The sequence below is a fragment of the Eumetopias jubatus genome, unplaced genomic scaffold, assembly GCF_037043125.1.
Source record: "Eumetopias jubatus isolate StellerSeaLion01/CBP00866 unplaced genomic scaffold, mEumJub1_p1.0 scaffold_12, whole genome shotgun sequence".
Taxonomy (NCBI): Eukaryota; Metazoa; Chordata; class Mammalia; order Carnivora; family Otariidae; genus Eumetopias; species Eumetopias jubatus.
This window is the reverse complement of record NW_028274818.1, coordinates 507,484-531,000: the sequence shown is the minus strand read 5'-3', so window position 1 is coordinate 531,000 and position 23,517 is coordinate 507,484. Positions and strand designations below refer to the sequence as shown.

The following is a 23,517-nucleotide window of genomic DNA, read 5'->3' as shown; positions in this document are numbered from 1 at the left end:
CCCGCGGAGCAGGGAGCCCGATGTGGGGCTCGATCCCGGGATCCCAGGGATGATGACCTGAGCTGAAGGCAGACGCTTAACGACTGAGCCACCCAGGCGCCCCTAGTAAGAAGTTTATTAAGTGAAGATACAGAAAAAGCTCTCAAGAGTGAGAGAGGTCTGTTGGGACAGGGTTGCCAATGAGGGTCTTTAGGGTTGGTCTTTTATAGAAAGCTAACCAGGAAACTTAAATTCTTTTAACATCTCTATTGATAACACGTTCAATGGCTTAATTCCTTTTTAGGGGCTGGTTATTCTTTGTTGGTCACAGGTGATTACCAAAAAATGCCTAGGGCAGCGTGGTCCGATTTGTCCCCTTATCTCTGGTTGCCCCACACCTCCACATTTGCTCAGTATTTTTAAAAGGAGATGGGAAGACAGAGCCTCTGGAGGGAATGTCCTCAGAACCAGGTATTGAGGGCAGCACTGTCTTACCTATCAGCCCTTTCAGGTGTCACGATTCCTAATTCTAAGGCTTGCTCCACACCATAATTCTGAGGGGAAAAGAGGGGACATTTGCTATGATGGCTTACGGGGAAGGCAGGGGGAGTGCAAACAAACAGGAGAGAAGATGGTACAATTTTCAAGTCTCTTTACTGTTGTGCTTCCAAAAGTCCTGCATGGCAGTGCCTGCAGAGGCAGTTTCTAACTCATAAGCAGCTCTTTAGGGCACCTCAAAGCAGAAGTGGCAATGAAATTGGGGGAAGTTACCACAGAATAGAGGCTCTCATGGGGCTGTGGCACGAAGGGTCCGATAACAGTGATCCGTAATAGAGGGTTCCTTCCTGATAAAATGGGGGCATACCTTTCTCACCTGCAAAGAGAAATGTCAGTGATGGTTAATTACCAAGACCCGAACGACTTAAGGTTCGGAAGGGCTGGCAGGTTGGTAAACCGCTGGCACATATTGACTCTCGAAAGCGCCAAGGAAAAGACCAGCCCTGTAATTGAAGTAGAACACTGCGTTCATAACTGATGCCAAATGGAAGGAGCAGTCTGCCCGCCTGGCCTTTTCTCCCACCCCCGTAATCCCCTTCATTGACTTTCAGGCGGTGGGAGAGAACCTACCCGGGCCGACCTGGAAAGGAGGCTGCAGAGTGGGGCACTTTGGAGGATGGGGCCCAGAAAGCCTCGGCCTGTCCCGGCACCTGGGTTTGGAGCCTGTGTGCGGTGGGTGGCAGCAGAGGCGCGTCGGGTGCTCAGTGCGGGACGACACAAGGTGCCCCGACGGGTGGGCGGCGGCGGGTCGGCGGGCGGAGGGGAGGGCAGCCCGCGGGGCCTGAGGAGCCGGACCGCGACGCTCCTCCCGGTTGCCAGGGTAGCCCGTCTCCGACGCAGCCCCGCCCCCCTTTGCTGGTCAGGGGCAGGCCCCGCCCCGCGCTCGCGCGGCGGGCTGTCGTCCTGTGGCCCGGCGCGGCAGGGCGCGGCGGTGACGTCACATCCGGGCGGGTGGGCGAGTTCCGGTATTTCAGGGCGGAGCAGGCGGAAGTGGGGGTGAGAAGCGGCTGCGGCGCCGAGCGGAGGAGGCAGGAAGCCAAGGGCGAGCAGGGGCTGGGTGGGCACCATGGCCGGGATCACCACCATCGAGGCGGTGAAGCGCAAGATCCAGGTTCTGCAGCAGCAAGCCGATGACGCAGAGGAGAGGGCCGAGCGCCTGCAGCGGGAAGTGGAAGGGGAAAGGCGGGCCCGGGAGCAGGTACGGAGAGGGCGAGGCGCGTGAGGGAGAGCAGGCGCTGCAGCGGCTGGAACCCCGCATGGGGGCCCTCGCTTCGCTGCGGAGCGCGGTTCTCCGGCGCCGGCGGACTCGGAGATGAAGCTGGAGCCGGGAGGATGGGTGGGGCTCAGCCGCAGTTGGACCTGAGGCGGACGAGGGGGGAACCGGGTGCTTGGGTGAGCAGGCTTGACCTTTGAGGGAGCTGAGCCTCTCGGGGCCCGGGAAATGGTTTTTCCTCTTTCTCTCTCTCAGCTCATTCATTCAGTCCGTGCGAGCCAGGCGCGGCCGGGGGAGGGGCTCAGCGGCCTCTCCCTCCCCCACTCCTCCGGGAAGGGCGGGGAGGGGTGCGGAATTTGCTCTCGTTAGAGGTTTCCGGCCCAAAGGGTGAGAGTAGGTGGGTGCTTCTCTGGTCTGGGAGGGGCAGGGCCAAACTTACTGTGCGAGGGTGGGGGTTGGGGGTGGGAACCGCCGGAAAGCCCCCGGCCTGGCCTGCTGGCAGCTTTTCCGCTCCCTCCTGCTCAGGAAATGAGGCAGCAATCGGCGGAGAGGAAGCGCAGTGCCCTCCCTGGAGGAGGTTGAGGCCACGGCACCGCCTCCCATCCTCCGGCCTGGGCTCTTTCCTCTTATGGGGGCAACTGCTAAACCCACTCTCTCAGTCGACGTGAAGGAGCAGAGGAGGAGTTGGTGCCTCACTCGCTACGTTAGTGCAAATGTACGAGCCCGCAAAGCTTGCCTGGCCCTACCCGTGATGACCTGAAAGGCAGGGACTTCTGCCAGACTGAGGCCTTTATTGCCGAAGTGTAATCAGTGCAAACTGAGCCGGTTAAGAACACTTCTTCCAAGCACAGCTGATAAGCCAGTTTGTGTGGCCGAGAATCGGATGGATTGCCAGTTTCTGTCAAGGTTTCTGGTTGACCCCGGCAGTGTGGTTGATGCAGACAAAATAATGAGTTCCAAGGGGCCTCTAGTGATGTGACTCTGTTGCTGTCCCGATTTTTTTTTTTTTTTAAAGATCAGTATTGGTGCAACAGAAAGTTGGAACATAGAATGTTGGTGGAATGAATGGTGATTCTTGAAACTGCTTTCTGTTTAGAAGTGGTTCTCTAGTTTTAGTAAGCCATAAGCTTTTCCAGGGTGTAGGGTGCGGTCTAGCGGGTGGGGATGACCTCCTGACCTCAAAACCTCCTGGTTTTGGAGGATCTTGAGGCTGGAAAGAAAAGTAACTGTTGCTCAAATTTGAAGACTCAATGAAGAACTTTTGTGGTTTATTGGTATTCCTTGTTCTTTTCCTTGGTTAATTTTTTTTTTTTTTTTTTTACTGTTCCTCTGGGGAGTGGGGAGAATTATTGTTTTGGCAGTTGCCCACCAAGTTAATACATAAAAATTGTTAGAGTACTTTTTTTTTTTTTTTTTAATAACTGGGCATGGAAATGCTGGGAGTTTGTCTTCCTCGGTCACCTTTTTCTCAGGGGGTTTTTCCCCTATTCATTATGCTGGTGACTTCTAATTATCAATTCAAGTGAGTTGGACTGGCTGAGTGACTCTTTATGACTAGGGACACTTTTTCATCTCTTTGTTCTTGAGACTAGATCCCCTTAAAGAGGAAGGCGGGACGGCTTTTAAAGTAGCCATGTGTTGAACTGCAGTCTTGGGCTCAACATTCAAGTATGGGCATCCAAGGAACACTTCTAGAGTGGATGATGCCCCATCTCCCCCTTCCCTCCCCCCCCCCCCAGGGTTTGCAGGAAAATTTGTCTCCTTTTCCCCTCACTCTTCCTAGGTGACTCTGGGGTGATAGGCAGCAGAGTGAGCAGCTTCAGATATTTCTTAAGCTGATCCTTTCTCAGAGCCTGAAAATTTGCATACTGAGTTGAAGTCTAGTAAGGAAGTTCAGATAGGGAAGTAGGGTGATAGTTAAATCTTGATGAAACCAGTGTCTTCCTTCTACTCCCCAGCTTGAGGGAGCTTAATTGTTTGACTTTTTCCTCTGGCCCACTTTGAACTCCGGAGGAGGAGACACCCCTGGGGAGGGAGGGGTGCTTGGGCTACCTGTTAACCTCTTAGGGTTTTCTAGAATGGGTTTTGCAGGCTCCTCCCTCCTCTGCAGCTAGAAACTCAGCACTCCCTGATGGTATCTCATGTGGTCAGTGGGATTGCCACTTAATTATTTTTCTGGTTGCTTTGTGTGAACATTCACTCTTTGTTGGGAAGGTGGAAGAATCCAAAGCTGAGTCTGGAGTTATTCTGGGATCCATCTTTTCGGCTTTCAGCAGGGAGATTGACCTTTTCCATCGTAGCACCGTGTCAAGTATACTTTTGATTTTGAATCTCCTTTGCAGTTCTTGCTGAACTTAAACAGGGGGCATAAACATAATATTCAAATGCAGTCTTTTTCCTTACCTGTTTTTTGGTGGTGGTAGCAATACACATAACATAAAACTTACTATTTTAGCCATTTTTAAGTATATAGTTCATCTTACCTGTTTTTAATATCTCTCTCCTAACTTATCCTGGTATTCCCTCTCTCTCTCTGTTTTTTTTTTTTTTTTTTTTTCCTGTTCTAAAAAATAGAGGCATATGATTGAAGAAGTGAGTGGGCTTTAAAACAGCAGTTTTGATTCTGGCTTTATACCCAATTCCTCATCTCTGGCGGAGTTCGAATGCCTGACTATTGTGTGGCTTTCCTGTTTGTGGGGTCTGGTGGACTACACGACAGCCTCTACTACCTTTCTTTGGTTTAGATTTCCTCTCCTGCTGATTACCTTTCTCCTTCACATTAGAGCACACACTCAGGGGAGAGGCAAATAGCCCTTGGCTCTGAGTGCCTCAGCTTAGACCCCACCTTTGTTTGCTCTGGGGCATGGAGCTCTCCTCCCTTCCCTCCAGCTTGCCTCCTAGATATGTTTGTGAACCTGAGCAGCCCTTTACTCCCAGGCTCACTCTTTAACTTTTCCGTTACTGGTTTCCTTTGAATTTCATCTGTGGCTCTTTTCTAAAAAGAGAAACCCCAGAGTGGCAGAATGCCAGATTTAGGTTAATCCCCTTCCGTCCTTGGCCCTGATCCGCCTCCAAGCACCAGGGAGTGCCCTGTCAGTTCCTGGCCTTGAGGTGTGTAGTGAGCTTGGGGACTCTCTTCCGTAAGGAGGACGGTAGCATTTAAGCCAGACTCGTTTCCGAGCTAAAGCTGTGATCAGCCGTCTTCTAATGTGAACAGATCGCTGCTGTGTCCCTCCTCCTCCCCTGGGATCTTTGTTTCCTGGACAATGGAGAATCCTATTATTACCTAAAGGAAAGACCTCAGAGTGTATCCTCTAGGCGGGGCGGAGGTGGATGGGCTGAAAGTTCAAAACCATATCTGGACATGCCAACCCTAGGGTAATTGGAATAGCATAAAGTTTAATTTTCCCATTCTGGTTTGCAGAAGTTAGTCCCGCCCAGTGTCTTTCAGGACTTGATTGATCTGGAAGAGACAGGTGCCGTACATAGGTTCTGGCTTGAAAAAAAAGTCTTTCCTTATTCCCTTAGACATAGTGATAGATCTTTTTTTTTTTTTTAAAGATTTTATTTATTTATTTGAGAGAGAGAATGAGATAGAGAGAGCATGAGGGGGGGAGGGTCAGAGGGAGAAGCAGACTCCCCGCTGAGCAGGGAGCCCGATGCGGACTCGATCCCGGGACTCCAGGATCACGACCTGAGCCGAAGGCAGCCGCCCAACCGACTGAGCGCCCTTCTGCAAACTTCTGTTTCATTGTAAAGAGAACCGATCCTCTGTGGGAGGAGAGAAAGAGAGCAGTGCCTGTGTCGTCGTTCCCCGGGCCTCCCCCCGCCCCCCCGAGCTTTTGCTGAGACACCCATGGCCAGTTCTGCTTTTGATACAGGCTTGTTCAGTGTGCACATGCCCTTGTGGGGGCACCAGGATGTGTTTTCTCCTCCCTTTTAAGCCTTGCTAAGAATTCTGTTGTAAATGCTGATTTGTGGGAGAAACTGCCCGAGCCAGCTTGTTGTCATGGAAACTGAACACCCCGCCCCCGTAGCCTGTTATCTTCTACTCCATTTGGGTAACTACTGGTGAGCTCGATGGGGACTCAGATTTTATGAGCTTCTTCCAAATCTGGTTCCTTTTTTTTTTTTTTTTTTGGCTGTTGTAGGCATTTGAAGGGGGGAGATGGGGTAAATCATTGCCCTGGCAGTGTTTTATAGCTCTTGCCTGATAGCTTGACTTGTTCCTGTAATCTTGACCTCTTGGCCTTTTTGAGCTTGTGAGGTGCAATGTGTCTTGTCCTAGGGGATATGGGACATTCGTTTTCCTAGAAGAGACAGGATCAGAGAATACTTGTCTTTGTGGTATTTTGAATAGTATAGTTAGAGACACAAATGGTTTTAGTAATTTCAGCTTATGTGGATTCCTTGTTTTTCTCCTGGGGGTTGGTGGTTATATAGTCCCAACCTACACAGTACTTTGAACCTCTGTGTTTGTATTTGGAAATTTTTGTGCCATATAACCTGATTTTTTTGTTGTTGTTTGTTTTGGTGTTTTTGGAGAGTGAGAGCATGAGGGGAAGGAGTACAGGGAGAGAGAATCCCAAGCAGGCTCGAGGGCACGACCTGAGCCGAAATCGAGTTCGATGCTTAACTGACTGAGCCCCCCAGGTGCCCGCCAAATAACCTGATTTTTAATGTGAGTCTTTGGGCTATATCCCTCCCTATAGGAGCTGTGGCCCAGATTATTTCTGTAGCTCCTCCTACCCCTGACTGCCAGAAGGAAATCAGGGTAATAATCTGGACTGTAGAGAGAGATCATGTTAACCAAGCACTTGGATAAGCATCTGGACTGGGTAGCACGCAGAGCAGATTAAATTCTTGTATGCTTGTGGTGGCAGTCAGTGTACTTGCCACCAGTAAAGGTGTGTTGGGGGGAAAGGTAGTCCTGAGAGGAAGGCTTTTCTGCCAGTAGAATTCATGCATATGTAGCCTGCCTCCTTTCTTTGTTCCTCACTCCATCGCGGAGGAGGCGGCGGCATGGGATGGTTTGCATTCTAGCCTGTGCTTTACTGTGGGCTGGAGGCCGGAAAAGGACTGTCACAAGCTGTGAGGAGGGTGAAGCTGAGGGATGACTACAACAGTAGCAAGGAGTCGCAGTTCAGAAATTTGCAGGAGTGGGGGTGGGCATGGAGGAGACATTTTCTTCTGCTCCCAATTTTTTTTGTACGTCATCCAGGCAGGTAATTTTAGCTAGAAGAGGTCCTTGCTGTCACCTTTGAAAGGGTGGGGACGGGGAGTGAGTTGTCGGTTGGGAGGGCGGGTATTCCAATGCTGCATCCTTTCGCTTTCTGGTCTGGACTGTTACTCTGAAAAATCCTCTCTTTGCTAGTGACCCCCTGGTATATCAGGGTAAGGGCGTTGGAGGGTTAACAACTTGGGTTAAGCAGCAAATTAATCGATAATCCAAAACTCCCTCTTTAAGAAACTTTGCTTAGTTATTTTTTCACTTTATGAGACACTTAGAAGAAAGTTGCTAAAGAGTAGAACTCCCTTCTAAGCCAGAGCTCAGGCAGAAGGGTCTCTTCACTGGCCACATTTTCTGATACTAGTCTGTTCAGGAGTTTGACGTGAGTCCAGAAAGGAGGTGGTACTAACTGGCACTGGGCTGGGCAAAGAACTGAGTTTTAAAACATGCCTCCTTTGGAGCACCTGGAAATCTGCTGATGGGAAAGGGAGGAAATGGGTGTCTGTGTCATCGTGTCCACGTCTGCTCTAAGACAGGTGTTGCCATGTTGGACCCTGGCTCCTTCTTGGCACTCAGCCCTGATCTCAGTCGGCTCTGCCTCTCCTTTCCATTCTTTTGTTCAAACACAGGCTGAGGCCGAGGTGGCCTCCTTGAACCGTAGGATCCAGCTGGTTGAAGAGGAGCTGGACCGCGCCCAGGAGCGCCTGGCCACTGCCCTGCAAAAGCTGGAGGAAGCGGAGAAAGCTGCAGATGAGAGTGAGAGGTGTGTAGATGAGCCTGATGGAGTGCGGTTTTCAGGAGCTCATGGCACTCTGAGGAGGGTTTCCTTACAGTCCTACTGCCCACCCCCCAAGTTTTTATTTAAATTGCACTTAGGTAACATATTAAGATAGTAACTTATTTCTTTGTTTCTGTTCTACATATTGTTTTCATATGAAGACAGAGTAAGGGTTACCTGGGTGCTGTGACCTTTTGTAATTGGTGTTACCCTATAAACTGATCTAATGACTCTTAAATAGGGTCACCAGGATGGCCTCCACTGAGTGAATCATAGACTTAATTTGTGAGATTAGTCCCCCTAAAGCAGTGGTTCTCGGAGTGAGCTCCCAGCCCAACAGCACATGGGAACTTGGTGGAAATTCAGTTTCTCAGCCCTTAGGCCTGATCTAGGAGTCAGGAACTCTGGAGGTGGAGCGCAGCAACGAGTGTGGAATAAGCTCTGTCAGCCTCTGCTACACCATTAGAATCATGGGAGTGAGGGGTGGGGATCATTGGGGAGTTAAAAATATCAGAATGCCTGGAATTCCACCCCAGTTCAGTGAGAGTCCACTGCGAGAGGGCCTTTTGTGTTGATGTTTTTGAAGTTGGTCTGATAATGTATGTCCACGGTTGAGAACCACAGTCCTTGAACCAAATCAAAACTCATCTTTGGTGAAAATAGCCAATTGGCTTCTTGCCACCGTGAGTTAAACTAGAACAAAGGTGTGTGGCGACATGCATGAGATCAGAGAGGAAGGCTTTCAGAATCGAAAATGCTCTATGAGAATATGTCGGCACAGTGCTGCTATGAAAATGAGAAATGTGGCGGTCTCTACACTGGTCCAGAGTAGTGTCCCAAATTCTAGAAAGTAAAGAAAACATGTTGCAGAACGGGGTAGTGTATGATTCTTTTGGGGTGTGGGGAAGTGGGGGGTGAGGTTTGTTTGGGTTTTATCTATATAAAACCCTTCTGCAAGGGTTATGAAGAGTTTTTCTCTGTTGAGCAGGAGTAGAGGTGGGGAGTCTTAACTCTGTGCCTTTAAACTGTATACTTAAGGATGTATTATTTTTTATAAAAAAGATTATTTTTATTATTTATTTGTTTTTGAAAGATTTTATTTATTTGTCAGAGAGAGAGAGAGAGCACAAGCAGGGGGAGCGGGAGGCAGAGGGAGAAGCAGGTTCCTTGCTGAGCAGGGAGTTCGATGCGGGGCTCCATCCCAGGACCCTGGGATCATGACCTGAGCCAAAGGCAGATGCTTAACCAACTGAGCCACCCAGGCGTCCCAAAGTTTATTTTTTTTGAAGAAGTATTAAAACAAACTAAGGTGGGGGTGGTGTGGGAGTTCTTTTTGGATGGTAGGCAGAGTGGGATGGGCTTCAGAAGGTGCCATTCAGAGTGCCTTGGGGTGGAGCTGGTGACAGACTCCCCAGGATGTCAGTGCCACATTTGTCCTTCTTGTCTTTGGCAGAGGTATGAAGGTTATTGAGAACCGAGCCTTAAAAGATGAAGAAAAGATGGAACTCCAGGAAATCCAACTCAAAGAGGCCAAGCACATTGCAGAAGAGGCAGATCGGAAGTATGAAGAGGTGCGGTGCCTTGTGTTGTCTTTGGTGTCATTTGGGTTTCTGAAAAAGAATCCTGGTAGAGGGAAATGGCTCCTTGTTTGCTTCCCTGAGCTGTACGGGGTCTTCTCCTGTAGGTGGCTCGGAAGTTGGTGATTATTGAGGGGGACTTGGAACGCACAGAGGAACGAGCCGAGCTGGCAGAGTCGTGAGTATCTTGCTCCCCAAATCTTGCCATACCATTCTGTCCCTTTTCCTTTGGCTTGCGCATTAATGTGAATAAACTAGCATTCCTTCAACCTTGTTAAACAGGGCCCAGAGAGTGGGCTTTTTTTAGGTCCTGAGAATGGCTATGGGCTTTTCTAACTCTCTTGACTAGTGACAGGTGACAAATAAGGCTTCCCTTGTTTCTCGTAGGGAGGGTTTGCAAACTGAGGGCAAATAAAGACTAACATATGGTGAACGGTTAACTTGCAGGCCCTACAGGGTCGTCCCACCTGGGGTCTGTTTCTCCTTGAGGCACTGAAGTGGCTGTGCTGACTTGCGATCTCTTTTCGACCACATTGCCAGTCTGGGGGACTGGAGGGGGACTGGAGGGCAGACAGGAAGTGCCCCCGTGGGCACCTCTGGGCCTTGTGTAACAAAGGCATGCTGACACGCATACATTTGTGCTTCCTTTGTGCCCCTCTCCCAGACATGACATCATGACCATGGTGGTGTTTTCCCATTTTTTGGAAAAAAAAATTTCCCCCCCGTTTTGCTGCTTGTTTCCTTGCTGTGTCCTTTTTGACCTTTCTCCCCCCCCAACCTGGCTTGTGCGATCCCTGTGACTGTCACTAACAGCCGTTGCCGGGAGATGGATGAGCAGATCAGACTGATGGACCAGAACCTGAAGTGTCTGAGTGCTGCTGAAGAAAAGGTACTAACCGTTAACCCACAAAGAGGTTACATGTGTGGTGTGGTTTCGTTCTGTTTTGTTTTTGTTTTTGTTCTGCAGCTGCCTCCCCTCCACTGGTTGATTTGTTGAGTGCTTTCTCATCTCTTCATGGAATGCTCCATTCTTTCCCACTTCCTTGGCATCTTTCATCTCTTTCCTAGTTGCTTCACCACCTCTCCACAGGGTCTCTCCCTCCCGTGGGTGATTTGGGGGACTGTTGGCTTGGGCGTCTGTTCCCACCTCCACTCCAGCCAGCAGTTATGACTTGTTCCTGCGAGTGATTTCTCTCAAGCGTTCTGTTAGTGTCCAAACATTCTAAGTCCTAGCCCAGGAGGGCCCAGCTTCCGACATGTTCTGTGGTGGAGGGAGGAGGGTTGACACTTGCTCAGGTGACCCGGGAACTTCTCTTTTCCCCAGTACGCCTTCCAGCTCTCTCTACGTATAGGTTCAATTCACGTCTGTGTGTCTCTCTCTCCTTTTTTTTTATTCTCTCCTTCCCCTTTCCTCTCCTGCGGTATTTAAAACATTCACAGTAAGTGTTCTGAGCTGGAGGAGGAGCTGAAGAATGTCACCAACAACCTCAAGTCTCTTGAGGCTCAGGCGGAGAAGGTAGGGGCTGGTTGTGATAGTGACAGGCTTGGGGCCTGGGCCCAGCCCTGCCCTTGATGAGAGACTAGAGAAACCCATTTCTTTGCATAACCTAGTGAGATGTGCCCTTGTCATCCAGATTCTGGGTTTAACGCTAATTCCTGTGCACTTTGATTTCTTTAGTCAAAAATCACTTCATGGTCTCAGGGTGCTTGGGGTCATGTTCTCCTCAGGCTGATAGCGCTGTGTGAAAGAGCAGTAACCATCGGTCCCAAGAGGTTTTCTAGCAGACCAATAGGGGCATCAAATAGTAGATATGAGACCTAATAAGCAGTCAAGACAGATGACTTGTCTTTACCATCACGTGGGACTATTCCAGCCATGGAGCCTTGGGGTATTGCTACACCTACTCATTAAACAGGAGGAAGGAAAAACGCCTCCTTGGATTGATCTGAATGAGGTAAAAGTGTAGGTCCAGTTTAAAAATAAAGGTCTGGAGGATTCAAATCAGGGTATCAAGACTAAGGACATTGATTTGTGGATTTTAAGGATCTATTGTCTAGAAATGGGCCTTGCTTTTTTTCTCATGGGCCATTCAGCACATTAAATCCAAGAGGATATTCACTGTAAGAGTGAATGTGGTGGCAGGGGGTAGGGTCTGTGTGAGGAATTTCCACTCTGAAACTTCTATTCTACTTTTCTTACAGTACTCTCAAAAGGAAGACAAATATGAGGAAGAGATAAAGATTCTCACGGATAAACTCAAGGAGGTGAGCTCAAGGGGTTCTAAGGAAGGGAGGAGGTGAGCTGAAGGGGGGCTCTAGGGAAGGAATCAAAACATTCAGAGGTGTATGATACACTCTTTAGACTTAGACAAGCTGGCTTTGGTTCTGAAAGGTCTACATATTGAAGATGGAAGAGATAGAGAATCCCTCTTTTTATTATCTTGTTCATCTCTGATTCTGTCTGGTGTCGCATTTCCCCCAGGCAGAGACCCGTGCTGAGTTTGCTGAGAGATCGGTAGCCAAGCTGGAGAAGACAATTGATGATTTGGAAGGTATGGAGCCTGGGAGAGGAATTAAAGAGATACAGAGGAAGACCTTGCCCATTGACTGTTAACCTCCTTCCCTGTGCACCAAAGGAAGTTGGTAGTGACCTGGCACATGCCCGGTGCCCTGTCCTATGCCACAGCTAGGTGAAATGGGTCAAAACCTAGAATTGGGTTTTTACATATACAACCTTTTCTTTTAATAAGACTTTACCTAATTCTGGAATTTGCATCCTTTCCTTGGAGGAGACTGGTAATGACTGCATTTACCTCCCAATTTAGTAGTCTTAAGTCTTGGTCTCTGGGTTGAAATGGTAGCCATACTCTCAGGAGGCAATAAGAGCATGTGTTAACCCCACGGCTACATGTCGCAATCCTGTTTATCACTGAAACTGGGGGATCTCTTAAGAGATGCAGGTATGGAATATCCGTGTCTCAGAGCTGACCAATGCCAGGGGCTCTCTCTTTTTTTAATATTTTATTTATTTATTTGCTGGGAGGTGGAGGGGGACAAGCAAAGAGGAGGGACAGAGGGAGACGGAGAAGCAGCCTCCCTGTTGAGCAGGGAGCCCGACTCGGGGACTCGATTCCAGGACCCTGAGATTATGACCTGAGCCGAAGGCAGACACTTAACTGACTGAGCCACCCAGGTGCCTCTCCCAGGGGCTTTCTAAATACTTCTTGTCTCCATATTTTGGCAACTATGTATGCTCTAACGAGCGAAAATGTACTTTGAGAACTCTGAGATATGTTTCTTTGGTATGCTCTGGGTAGCAGGATATTCTTACTTTGGGGGGGTTTGGGGAGGCAGCCTATAGAACAAAGGGGCCAAGAATACTAGTCTTGCTTGGTAGATAGAGAAGTGTCTGAATATTAATGTGTGCTTTCTCCCTTTTTCTATTTTTATTGTGTTATCCCTGCTAGGAACTGGGTTAACTGGGTGGGAGTGGTATCCTCTTGAGTGCCTTTGGTAACGAGTTTCTAGTCATGACTATGCCCAGATTCTCTCTCTCTCTCTCTTTTTTTTTTTTTTTTTTAAAGATTTTGTTTATTTACTTGACAGAGAGACACAGCAAGAGAAGGAACACAAGCAGGGGGAGTGGGAGAGGGAGAAGCAGGCTTCCCGCAGAGCAGGGAGCCCGACGCGGGGCTCGATCCCAGGACCTTGGGATCATGACCTGAGCTGAAGGCAGATGCTTAACGACTGAGCCACCCAGGCACCCCTGTGCCCAGATTCTCAACCCTGACTACAGTTGATTAGAGGTGTTAAGAAGTCCAGTGGTCCTGGGGGGACAGTGGATCTGAAAATGGCATGTTGTGGCCACCATTTCAGATGTTCTCCTAACCTGGGGTATTAGACCCACAGGCACACTTCCTAATTTCTAATGATTCCCTCTTTTCATCTGCTTCTGATACCTTTCACTCTGTCCCCTGGTTCCTCCCTGTGTTCCTGTGCCTATCCAGATGAGCTCTATGCCCAGAAACTGAAGTACAAGGCCATTAGCGAGGAGCTGGACCACGCCCTCAATGACATGACCTCTATGTAACTATCTGACAGCAGAGCGGGGCTGGGACCTTGGCTTGTGGGTGGTTGGGGTCATAGGCTGTGCGTAGTGTGCTTTGGTTTTATCCTTTGGAAACTAGAATCTCTATGCTGTCTTTAAAATATTGGTGCTGATTACTTACTGGCAAAAGCTGGGTGGCATTTCATATTGAATCGGGTGGCACCCTGATCTACATGTGTTTTTTAATACTTTCTGTTCATAGACCCTTTATAACACCATGAGTTTTCTATTTGCTTCTCAAATTTAGTCTTCTCAGAGAGGATGCTGCTAAAGGTAGAATCATGTCATCATATAACTAAGGACATAGGGCCCAGAGAGCCAGTGACTTGGGCCCTAACATTGCATAACAAAATTCAGACCTGGGTGTATTTAATTGGTGTCCTGATATTAAAGTTCAGAGGAAACACCCATGACTGGAAATACCAAATTCACCAAAGAATTAAGCTGAGTCCCAGAGCAAGCCAGGCGGTAAAAAGCACCAAAAAGAGTTATTGGGGACTTCATCCGTTTGCTGTGGACCCTTGATCCTTGACGCTAATCTGCCTCTTTGTATCTTTCCCACTAACTCTGAGAAGAAGCCAAATGACTCAGACTGTAGTGTCTGGCTGTCTTTTCTCATTCCTACTGCCTTCTCTTCCCTTTTCTCCTAAATTGCTGTGTAGATTGATGCTAGTCCTTACCTAGAGTCTCCTTACTTTTTCATACAGATAACTATCACCGTTTCTGCTCTGTTCTGGATCTGCCCCCTTTCCTCGGGGAACCCAACGCCCCACTCTCGCTCTGGATTCCATTTGGGTCGGCCTGGCTGGTCTCCAAGGCATTAGGATGTAGTGGGGGGCACAAAGCAACTTATGTATTCTTCCACTCCTCCCTGCCCCCCCCCCCAAATTAAAATGTTAAGCTGCCGGAAGCCTCATGCCCCTCTGTATTTGTGTCATTGACAAAGCTGCTGCTGTCCCTAAGAAGGAGCCTTGGGGGTGTCGTGTGGAGAACAGCTGTCGGAGGCCCCCCTCTCCTGACTTACATAATCAAAGCCACTTTTGTGTGTGTCTATTTGTTCTTGACATTTAAGCTCAACTGATCGGAGTCTGTCAGAGTGGTGGACTAGCAGAGGTTCTTTAGGGTAGGAGTCTTAGACGCTGGCTTCGGGAGTCTGTAAGTCGTTTACTTTTAGGCTCCTGAGTCTGCCCATCTGGAACGCTCCCCTCCTCCTCAGTCTCTTCTCTGATAGCGTCCAAGTGCCTCCCGATACATATTCTCTGCCCTTTCTCCAGTGGTTCAAATGTGCATCTTCAGAGCACCTGATGGACTCAAATGTATTACCACCAGACTTAACTAATTAGACCATCCGAAGTCACAGAAAGACAAACAGAATTTTCAACAGATTTTTATTTTCTTGTCCAAACCCTTCTCACATGTTTGAGGCTCACTGCCATTTGCCTGTTGGTGTCTGCTAGTGGAATATAAGGCAGGTGATAAACGATTATTACTAGAAAAACTAGAACAACCAATATGCATGTTTCAAATAACTTGCACAAGGTGGTAATAGTTTATTACATACATAAAAATGGTAAATTTCTGCTAGTAAAATTGTTCCTGGTTTATATTGTGGGATTACATAACAACATTTTACAAACTCCTATTCCAATTCCTACAGCTGGGATGGTTCCAGTGTGAATAGCTGGCTCTCACTTGCACTTACCTAAGCACCTAAGTGGTGCTCAACACACTTAGTACTTCAGTTTTTCAGCAGATCATATATTTCAGACTTATTTTTCTTTTAAACAGAGCCAGGTAGAAAGGTTTTTCCCTAATCTAAACCTTGAGGTCTTGTTGAGTTCAGGTTTCTTATTGTTCACACCATTTCCACCTGCTACACAGCTTTTGATTTAAGGTACAGATTGATTTATTCAGGTGACACTTAACTGTTATCTTTAGAAGGCACAAAGTTATTAAGGTGGGGACAGAGATAATCAAAGATGGAGGCACCATCCCTATTTTTAGGTTACCCAGAATCTAGTAGGCGAGCATATATATAAAGCTTAAAGATGATCTGTGATCAGTGCCACAGATAATAAACTTGTGGAAATTCAGAAGGGGAAAGAGGTTGATTCCAGTGGGAATGATGAGGAAAGTCTCACAGAGGAGGCACATAGTAGGTATTTAATAAACATATTAAAACTTGCCTCTTCATTTTTATTGGGTTCTAAGAGATTGGTTTTCTGACAGATTTTGGTTGAAAGGATAGTGGGTATTGAGCATTTTGGTTAAAGAGAAGTGAAAAAGTAGAAGCATAGTTAGAGAAGGGAAGGACATAAATAGCTGTAAAGGTAGATTTAGACAGTAGGGGCAGGTGTGTGCTGAAATCAGGTGTGGAGTTTTATTTCGTAGGATGGGGATACCACTGGAGATTTTGAACAAGGATATATTCTGGTATGAGTCGCAAAAAAGGAGTTGATTTGGTGGCTAAGTTAATATATTGCAAGGGGAACAGATTATCAAAGTGATCCATTTAGATGACGATTCCCAAATTTTAGTCATTTGTATGCTACTTGATGGCTTTTGTCATCTTCACATGCTCCTGTTGTTTTCTTCACATTTACTCTTGTTTTCAAATTTGTTTTACTATACATAATTCTAATTTAAAATAAGTTTGATGCATGCTAGTGATTTTTCCTAATGCACAATAAAACAATATAGCAAGTGAGTTTTTTAAAGTTCACAAGCGTATACTATCAGAAATCTCCTTAGTAGCACTAGCAGCGAATATGCCACACTTTGAGAAAAATTGGGTTAGGTTATTGCAGTTTTCCCAGAGATGATCATCTGTAGAGAGACGGCACTGAAGACACACTATGGAGTGTGTGGGGAGGAAAGTCAGGAGTGGCTGGTTTGGAATCTAGGAAAATGGTAGCTTTAAAGGTGTAGGGAGGTCACGGAGTCCTGATTTGAAGAGGCAGGAGAGGGTAGAAGAGAAGATGGGTCTGAAATACTGGCAGGTGTCCAGGTGAAAACAAAATTGTGGGGGTTGAGGGGATAGGCTGATTGATGTAAGAAAAATTTGCAACTCCATATGGGTGGCAGGCCATTTAGACCATGAAAGTACATTTAGAACCTGAAAGACAGTTGCAGATGTAAAAGGAATGAAGCAAAAAGGAAAATCTGTGCAGAGGTGGAATTCAAATGGAACTGGTTGGAGGGCTGGAAAGAGAATGCGTACCTTTGCTAATTTAAAAAGTTGATGGCTGGATGATTTTCAGAGGTTCTCAACTTCAATAAGTTGAGAAGAAAGATAGCTCAAGATGGGACATTGCATTGTCATTGATACTTTATTAACTCGAGGGTGTGTTTTGAGCATTAAGATCAAGGAGAGAAGCCATATATTTCAAGGAGCCAGAAGAGTGAGCTAGTGGAAGGAAAATGAAGGCAAGAGCCTAGAGCTGTGCTGTCCAGTAGAACTTCTGACTGTGATGCCCAGTACAGTAGCCACTAGCCACATACAGAGCCCGTTGAGTGCTCAAAACATGGCTCATATGACTGAGGAGCTAAGATTCTGCGAATTGTAGTGCATCTGAATTTAATAGCCACATGTGGTTAGTGACTGCTTACTGTGCTGGAAAGTACAATTGCAGATGTCTTAGTATTTGGGCAGAAAGAGTTGACTGGTACAGAGAAAGACTTCTTAGAAAAGAAAGAAGTATGTGAGGATGGAGAGAAATTGGGGAAAAAGTGAGGCACTGTATACTTCGGGTACCCCCTCTCTTTCCCCACGGGAATGACTGGTGTGAGCAAGGACGGAGACCAACAAGCAGGGTAGCAGAGTGAAATTTTAAATGCTGTGTCAGGCTAAATTCATTCTTCCACTTCTTGCAGAAGCCACCCTATGTTACTTGAGCCTGGACTAGCTATGGGAATGATGGGGTCAAGCATCATTGGTAGCCCCAGAGCAAAGTATTTTAATCTTTTTTCCCTCTTAATTTCTTTTTTTTTTTTAAGATTTTATTTATTTATTTGAGAGAGAAAGAATGAGACAGAGAGAGCACGAGATGGGGGAGGGAGGGTCAGAGGGAGAAACAGACTCTCCGCTGAGCAGGGGGCCTGATGCGGGGCTCGATCCCGGGACTCCAGGACCACGACCTGAGCTGAAGGCAGTCGCTTAACCAACTGAGCCCCCCAGGCGCCCTCCCTCTTAATTTCTGAGAATGAACCACAGGCTGATGTGTTAAGAGTCCTTTCTAGCCTGCCTTGTTACTGTTGTTGGGATGAGGCACAACATGGGACTGGATCCCAAATCACCTGCTGCGCGGAACTGCCCTGTAGTGTTGGCTAGCCTTATCTTAGCCCCACCCGGTCTCTTCCTTTCTCATGCTATTGGTTGGATACCCCCCAGCCTTAATATTAGGGGGAAGTTAAAAAAAAAGAGGCAATATCTGTTCCTTCTCATTTTTGGAATTGTGACGCTTTATTTTTATTTATTTTTTTAAGATTTTATTCATTTATTTGACAGAGACAGACACAGCGAGAGAGGGAACACAAGCAGGGGGAGTGGGGGACAGAGAAGCAGGCCTCCCGCGGAGCAGGGAGCCCGATGTGGGATTCGATCCCAGGACCCTGGGACCATGACCTGAGCTGAAGGCAGACGCTTAATGACTGAGCCACGCAGGCGCCCTGGGAATTGTGACGCGTTAGAGTGTGCACAGTTCCCTTTACTCTTAAGCCTTTCCACTCCTTTTTCCTGTTAGGGAATGAAATTGACCTGATTCAGACCAGTGAAGCCTAAGGATGTCTAGCACCCATGGGATCATTCCCTAATTAATTGGACATGCCCAAAAGGAACATCAGACCAAATGGGTTCTCTGGCTTGCTTTTTTTTTGTTTTATTTTGCTGTTACCAGGGAACCAAGAACTTTAACTAATGAGCTGGTATCTGATCCTGAATTTTTAGTTACTAGAGATAGCAAAGTTAGAAACCTTACGTATGAAGTTCAGTGTGAGAGAATAACCACATTTATCTTTTGACCTTCTGTCATTCTTAGGGAAATGTGTGTTCTAGGATTTAATCAGGCAAAAAATGCTTCCATTTCTATCTCTCTATTACTTCCCTAGTTGGAACCAAACCCTCCCTGACCAAGCTGTTTTGAGGGAATACATTGTGACAACACCCTTCTTTCCCAAGACAGGAGTGGGAGTCCCACTAACTAATTTGGATATGGATGCTACAGAAGAGTCAGGCGGTTCTTAGAATCTGTATATAATACCACAGAAAGCCCAAGAAATGAGAGTTCACAAATTTGAACCCCTACATTTGTCAGGGATGCCCCAGTGAATGTGACAGGTCCAATCCCAGGCCTCATGGAGCTTGAAGACTGCTGTAGTGTTTCTCAGTGGTGGACTTCGGTCATTTAGACCAGGATGATTATGGGATGTACAGAACAGTCCTACTTAGTGCTCTCCCTAACCAATAAGTATGCGTAGGGTCCTCTGGTTATTGTGACAATTAAAACCTGCCCACACATTTCCAAATTTCCTTCCAAGGGGAGAAAACAGGCAATAATACCACATGTATTGAGAACCACTGGTTTAATGGGAAGTGAAATTTTAAAAGTTCGCTCTAATTTTGCCCTATAATACAACTATTATTTTTGGTTATTCCCTCCCAGGATCATTTTGTATACTTATGTTTTCTGTTTTGATAGTGTACATGAAGCGGCAAGTATTCTTAGGTCTACATTGGTCACTGGCTTCCAGGTAGAGCTGGAGAAAACCTCTGCCCAGAGGGCAAGGTGCCTGAGCAATGCACCTGGGCTATGGGCACAATCAGCCCACAGATGCACTTGATTTTTAAGACAGAAGAGTTTATCTTTATATTGAGGTCCTGAGACCATTTTGAAACAGACTGTAAAACATAGGAAGAAACTTGGTTGTGAACTTGAGAGTTGGAGACCAGGAAGGTCTGTCCCCAAATTCCTGTTACCCCTGTGCTGGTCAGATGGGTTTGGTTTCTCTGTACCCCCTCTTTAAGATGCACTCCAAGTGGAAAATAAAGTCAGTGATTTGAGTACTTAACTACGCTTAACCAGGAATGCTTTTGGTTATGGGAAACAGCTTAACTATAGCTTAAATAAATGTGGGACTTAACTTTTCTCCTGTAATAACAAGTCCAGATTAGAGCAACTGTGGCCCGGTGTGGCTGGGTTTCTGTGAATTCTCTTGGCCCTCTCTTGAGGTTGAAATCTGTAACTTTCACCCTCACATCCATGTTAAGGTAAGAAAGCAAGCTAGTTTTCCCAGAAGCCTTCCAGCAGACTACCCCCTGTATCTCATTGGCTAGAACTGTATCCCATAATCACCCCTAACTGCAAGGGAGTCTGGAAAAACAGAACAGGATAATCTTGATTCACCTTCCTTGGGGCTGGACATGCTGCCGACCCTAACAGGATTTTTGAAGATGGGGGTGGGGTTTTGATGGATAGGCCCCTAAGATGGGGTAACCACTGAGCACCTACAACAAGGAGCATTAGAAAGTAGGACTGAATGGGTATAGGGATATTGATCCCAATTTATCCTTCATAATACTGTATTGAGTCCTTTTTTTTTTTTAAGATTTTTTTTTATTTGTCAGAGAGAGAGGGAGAGCGCACAAGCAGAGGGAGGAGCAGGCTCAATCCCAGGACCAAGGGACTCGATCCCAGGACTCAGGGATCATGACCTGAGCCAAAGGCAGATGCTTAACTGATTGAGCCCCCCAGGCGCCCCTACGTTGAATGGTTTTACAGAAAATGTTCCAGCTTTGCCCTTCAGTTTCTGTCAAACCCTGATTACAAGCCAACTGTGTTCCCTCCTTTGCCCTGTTTTACTTGTCTGTTTCTCAACCCAGGGAATAAATTCCTTTGTAAAGGAAATAGAGATACTTTTTTCTTTCTTAAAATGTTGTCCTTCCAACTTGTCAGTCAAGATATTTTATTTTGTTCCTCTGTTGGTCTTTCCACCACCTGACTGACTCTTCCTGCCCTCTTTGTGAGTCCTCCTTGCATCCACCCTGCCTTTCAGATGCATGTTACGTATATCAGCTAGTCAAAAGTCTCAGAGTTCACTTTTGGTACTCTACTAACCTCCCCTTTTTCTCTTTCTCCTCTGTTTCCTCTCCTCTTGTTTTCTCTCCTCCCTGGTGCTGCCGCAGAGCGTGTCTACAGCCAACTTGAGCGAAACCGCGTGCTCTCTAGCCAGCTGAAGCTAACGCTGCATGATCTCTGTGACTGATGGGCAGGGCTCACTGGTGCCCATTAAGCCGAGCTTACTGCTCACACCACTGACCTGGACCCCAGCAAAAGGCTGATTGTTTTTTTAAAAGTCATTTTTCCCTAAGCAAAAAAAAAAATTTTTTTAGGATTTTATTTATTTGAGAGAGTGAGCATGAGCAGGGGGGAGAGGGAGAAGCAGACTTCCTGCTGAGCAGAGACCCCCCCCCCCCAACGCAGGACTCGATCCTAGGACCCTGAGATCGTGACCTGAGCGGAAGGCAGATGCTTAACTGACTGAGCCACCCAGGCGCCCCACAAATTGCTTTTTAATTGGGGCAATGAGAATACTGTTGACTTCCTAATTGTACTGGAGAGTGAGAACAGTTGACACTGCATTTCTGTCCCTCTTTAAGAGATAACGGGTGATCATGGGAGGGGCCTGAGAGATCATAGTGAGGAACCTGGAGAGTTTTCTGGTGTCCACCTTTACTTGCTGCTCTTTAACTTGTGCATTGACTGTAGGCTGTGTTCGCCTGCGTGGATGTTTTCTAACAATAAAAGGACCAATTGGACGAGATGTCGTGACTGCTTCATCTGCAGGCCCAGAGATGGGCCCTTTTGACTGGGTGGAAAAAAGGGAAGGGAAAGAAAGGATTACGGGGTATGAATGGTTCCATGTTGAGTATTTGCCGCATGCCATAGAGTAGTCTGGTTTGCTTGCTGAACAGATTAGATTCTCCTTGGTGTTCAAGCCACTGGTTTTCTTCCTGACATTTTTCTTCTTGCTTCTTTTTCCATGTTTAATTTTAAGTGACTCCCACAGGCCAATTTTGGAGAATAGCGCTACAAAAATCGCAGTTGAGGTTTTGCTTATGTGTTTGGTGTATCTTGGCTTTGTGTCCCTTAGTGACTCTGTGAGAGGCTGTGGGGCTCTTCGCTTGTCCCACCAGTTGTTCCTTTCGTTGTGGGAGGAAGTCTGTAACGCATGAGGTCCCTCTTGTACGCGTCTCAGGCTGAGACTCCGTTTTTACTGCTAGAAACATGCCCATCCTTGTTCTCAGTGGTCACACCCCAGTGAGCCTTGTCAAGTAGGTACTGTCCTTTGAGCAAAGCCCAGAAGAAAGGATGGCTGATGCTTAAGGCTGCCTCCTTCAGTGACTGAAAACTGCAAGCCTTGGTTGGATGTGGGTGAAATGAGGGAGTGAGTGATAAGGCCTCCAGCCTCCTGCCCAGAAGTACAGCAACACCTGCAACTCCAGCTCGCAAGCCGGAGGCCCTGCAGAAGCAAGTGGTGCAGTGGCTTACGCCTGTGTCAGAGAAGGCAGCCGCTTTGTTAGTCCGCAGCTTTCCTGCAGCAGGAGTGATTCTCAGAGTGGGTAGACCTTGACATTTACTTCTAGTTGTGTAACATCTCTCCTTTACCCCCATTAGATAAACTGAAATGCACCAAAGAGGAGCACCTCTGTACACAAAGGATGCTGGACCAGACTCTGCTTGACCTGAATGAGATGTAGAGCACCCCAGTCCCGCCCTGCCGCTGCTCCTCCCTCTGATCCCGACTCCGCTGAGGCCAGCCTGCCCGAAGCTGGCCTTGAAACTGAGGGCTGATCTTTAACTGGAAGGCTGCTTTCTCCTTTTGCCGCCTCTCCCACCCCAACCCCTGTGTCTTTTTCGCCAAACTGTCTCTGCCTCTCCCTAGAGATTCCAGTTGGGCTTGAGGCTGAGCACCTTTGGGAACAATGTTTAAGGGAATGTGAGCACAATGCAAAGTGTCTTTAAAAGCATGTTGTGATGTACACATTTTGTAATTACCTTTTTTTGTTATTGTTGATGTAGCAACCATTTGTAAAACATTCCAAATAATTCCACAGTTCTGAAGCAGCAGTCTGTTCCCTTCCTCACATTTGGAAAGTAACTTTTCAGTTTAGTGCATACTGCCCTCTCCACAGAGGAGGCAGGGGCCTGCCTTACTGAGAGCCAGAGCCCGGAAAGAGACCCACTGTGGGAAGCTTCATTGCTTTGTCCAAAATACCAGCCAGATTAGAAAGGTGATTCCAGGAGGAGTGGCCAAAAAAGTGTGGCTCAGGGTTTCAGCTTTAAGGTATCTTTGAGCAACTTACATTTTTAAATTTTTTTTTCCATCAGAAGTGACCAAACAAATTAAGATGGTGAGACCTCTATCTGAGACCAAATCCTTATCCCGTCTTTACCGTAACTGCCCATAGAATGGATCATGTTCCCCTTATGTTGAGGTGACTGCTTATTTTCTCTCCTGCCTCCTTGAAAGAAAAAAAGAAAATTATGTGTTTGCCACTGATTTAGCCATATGAAACAAACTCATCTCATCACCCTTTGCTGGGTCTGAAGCTGCTGTCTCTAAAAGTGCCATCTCGTGCTTTGTATCAGTTAGTGCTGGAGAAATCTTGAATAGATTATGTACAAAACTGTTTTTAAATTTTATATTATTTTGAAACTTTGCTTCTTTAGGGTTGGGGCACATTGGCCACCCTGTCTGGCTGAGAACTCTCTACAGTCTGTGGGCTGACAGTGTGCTGATCTAAAAGTTTCTTTCCCTCCCCAGTTCCCCTTTTTGGTGAGGTTTCTATGAGGCCTGTTAGGTGTGCATCCTGCAGCTTATTGACTTAAAATGCACTCTCCTTTGGTGTGCTCTCTGGGGGCCGATTGGGAGAAAGAAACCAATAGTGCAAACTGTTTTGATACTGAAAATTGACAAGTGTCTTTTTGAAATAAAGAACCAGTCCCTCTAATCCTTAGACCTACTTGACTTTTATTTACTAATGCAGTTGTGCTTTCTCCACAGGAACTATGCAGT

The 23,517-nt window shown here is 47.0% G+C and overlaps 1 protein-coding gene across 7 annotated transcripts; it reads left to right on the top strand.

The window, feature by feature from the left end:
* The first annotated feature begins 1,520 nt into the window (after positions 1-1,520).
* On the top strand, positions 1,521-23,452 carry TPM3 (tropomyosin 3). Of its 7 annotated transcripts, none has more exons than XM_028090294.2 (9): positions 1,522-1,735; positions 7,610-7,743; positions 9,212-9,329; positions 9,443-9,513; positions 10,149-10,224; positions 11,538-11,600; positions 11,818-11,887; positions 13,343-13,421; positions 22,116-22,206. In XM_028090294.2, exons 1-9 carry the CDS (start codon positions 1,604-1,606, stop codon positions 22,117-22,119), a joined length of 747 nt encoding a protein of 248 aa, XP_027946095.1. In that variant the 5' UTR covers positions 1,522-1,603; the 3' UTR covers positions 22,120-22,206. The 7 variants fall into 7 exon arrangements, with proteins under 7 accessions (XP_027946098.1, XP_027946097.2, XP_027946095.1 ...); XM_088016632.1 differs by lacking the exon at positions 22,116-22,206 and adding an exon at positions 14,151-21,758; XM_028090297.2 differs by lacking the exons at positions 10,149-10,224; positions 13,343-13,421; positions 22,116-22,206 and adding exons at positions 10,776-10,851; positions 20,624-21,758 and having other exon boundaries at positions 1,521-1,735.
* Positions 23,453-23,517: the final 65 nt, after the last annotated feature.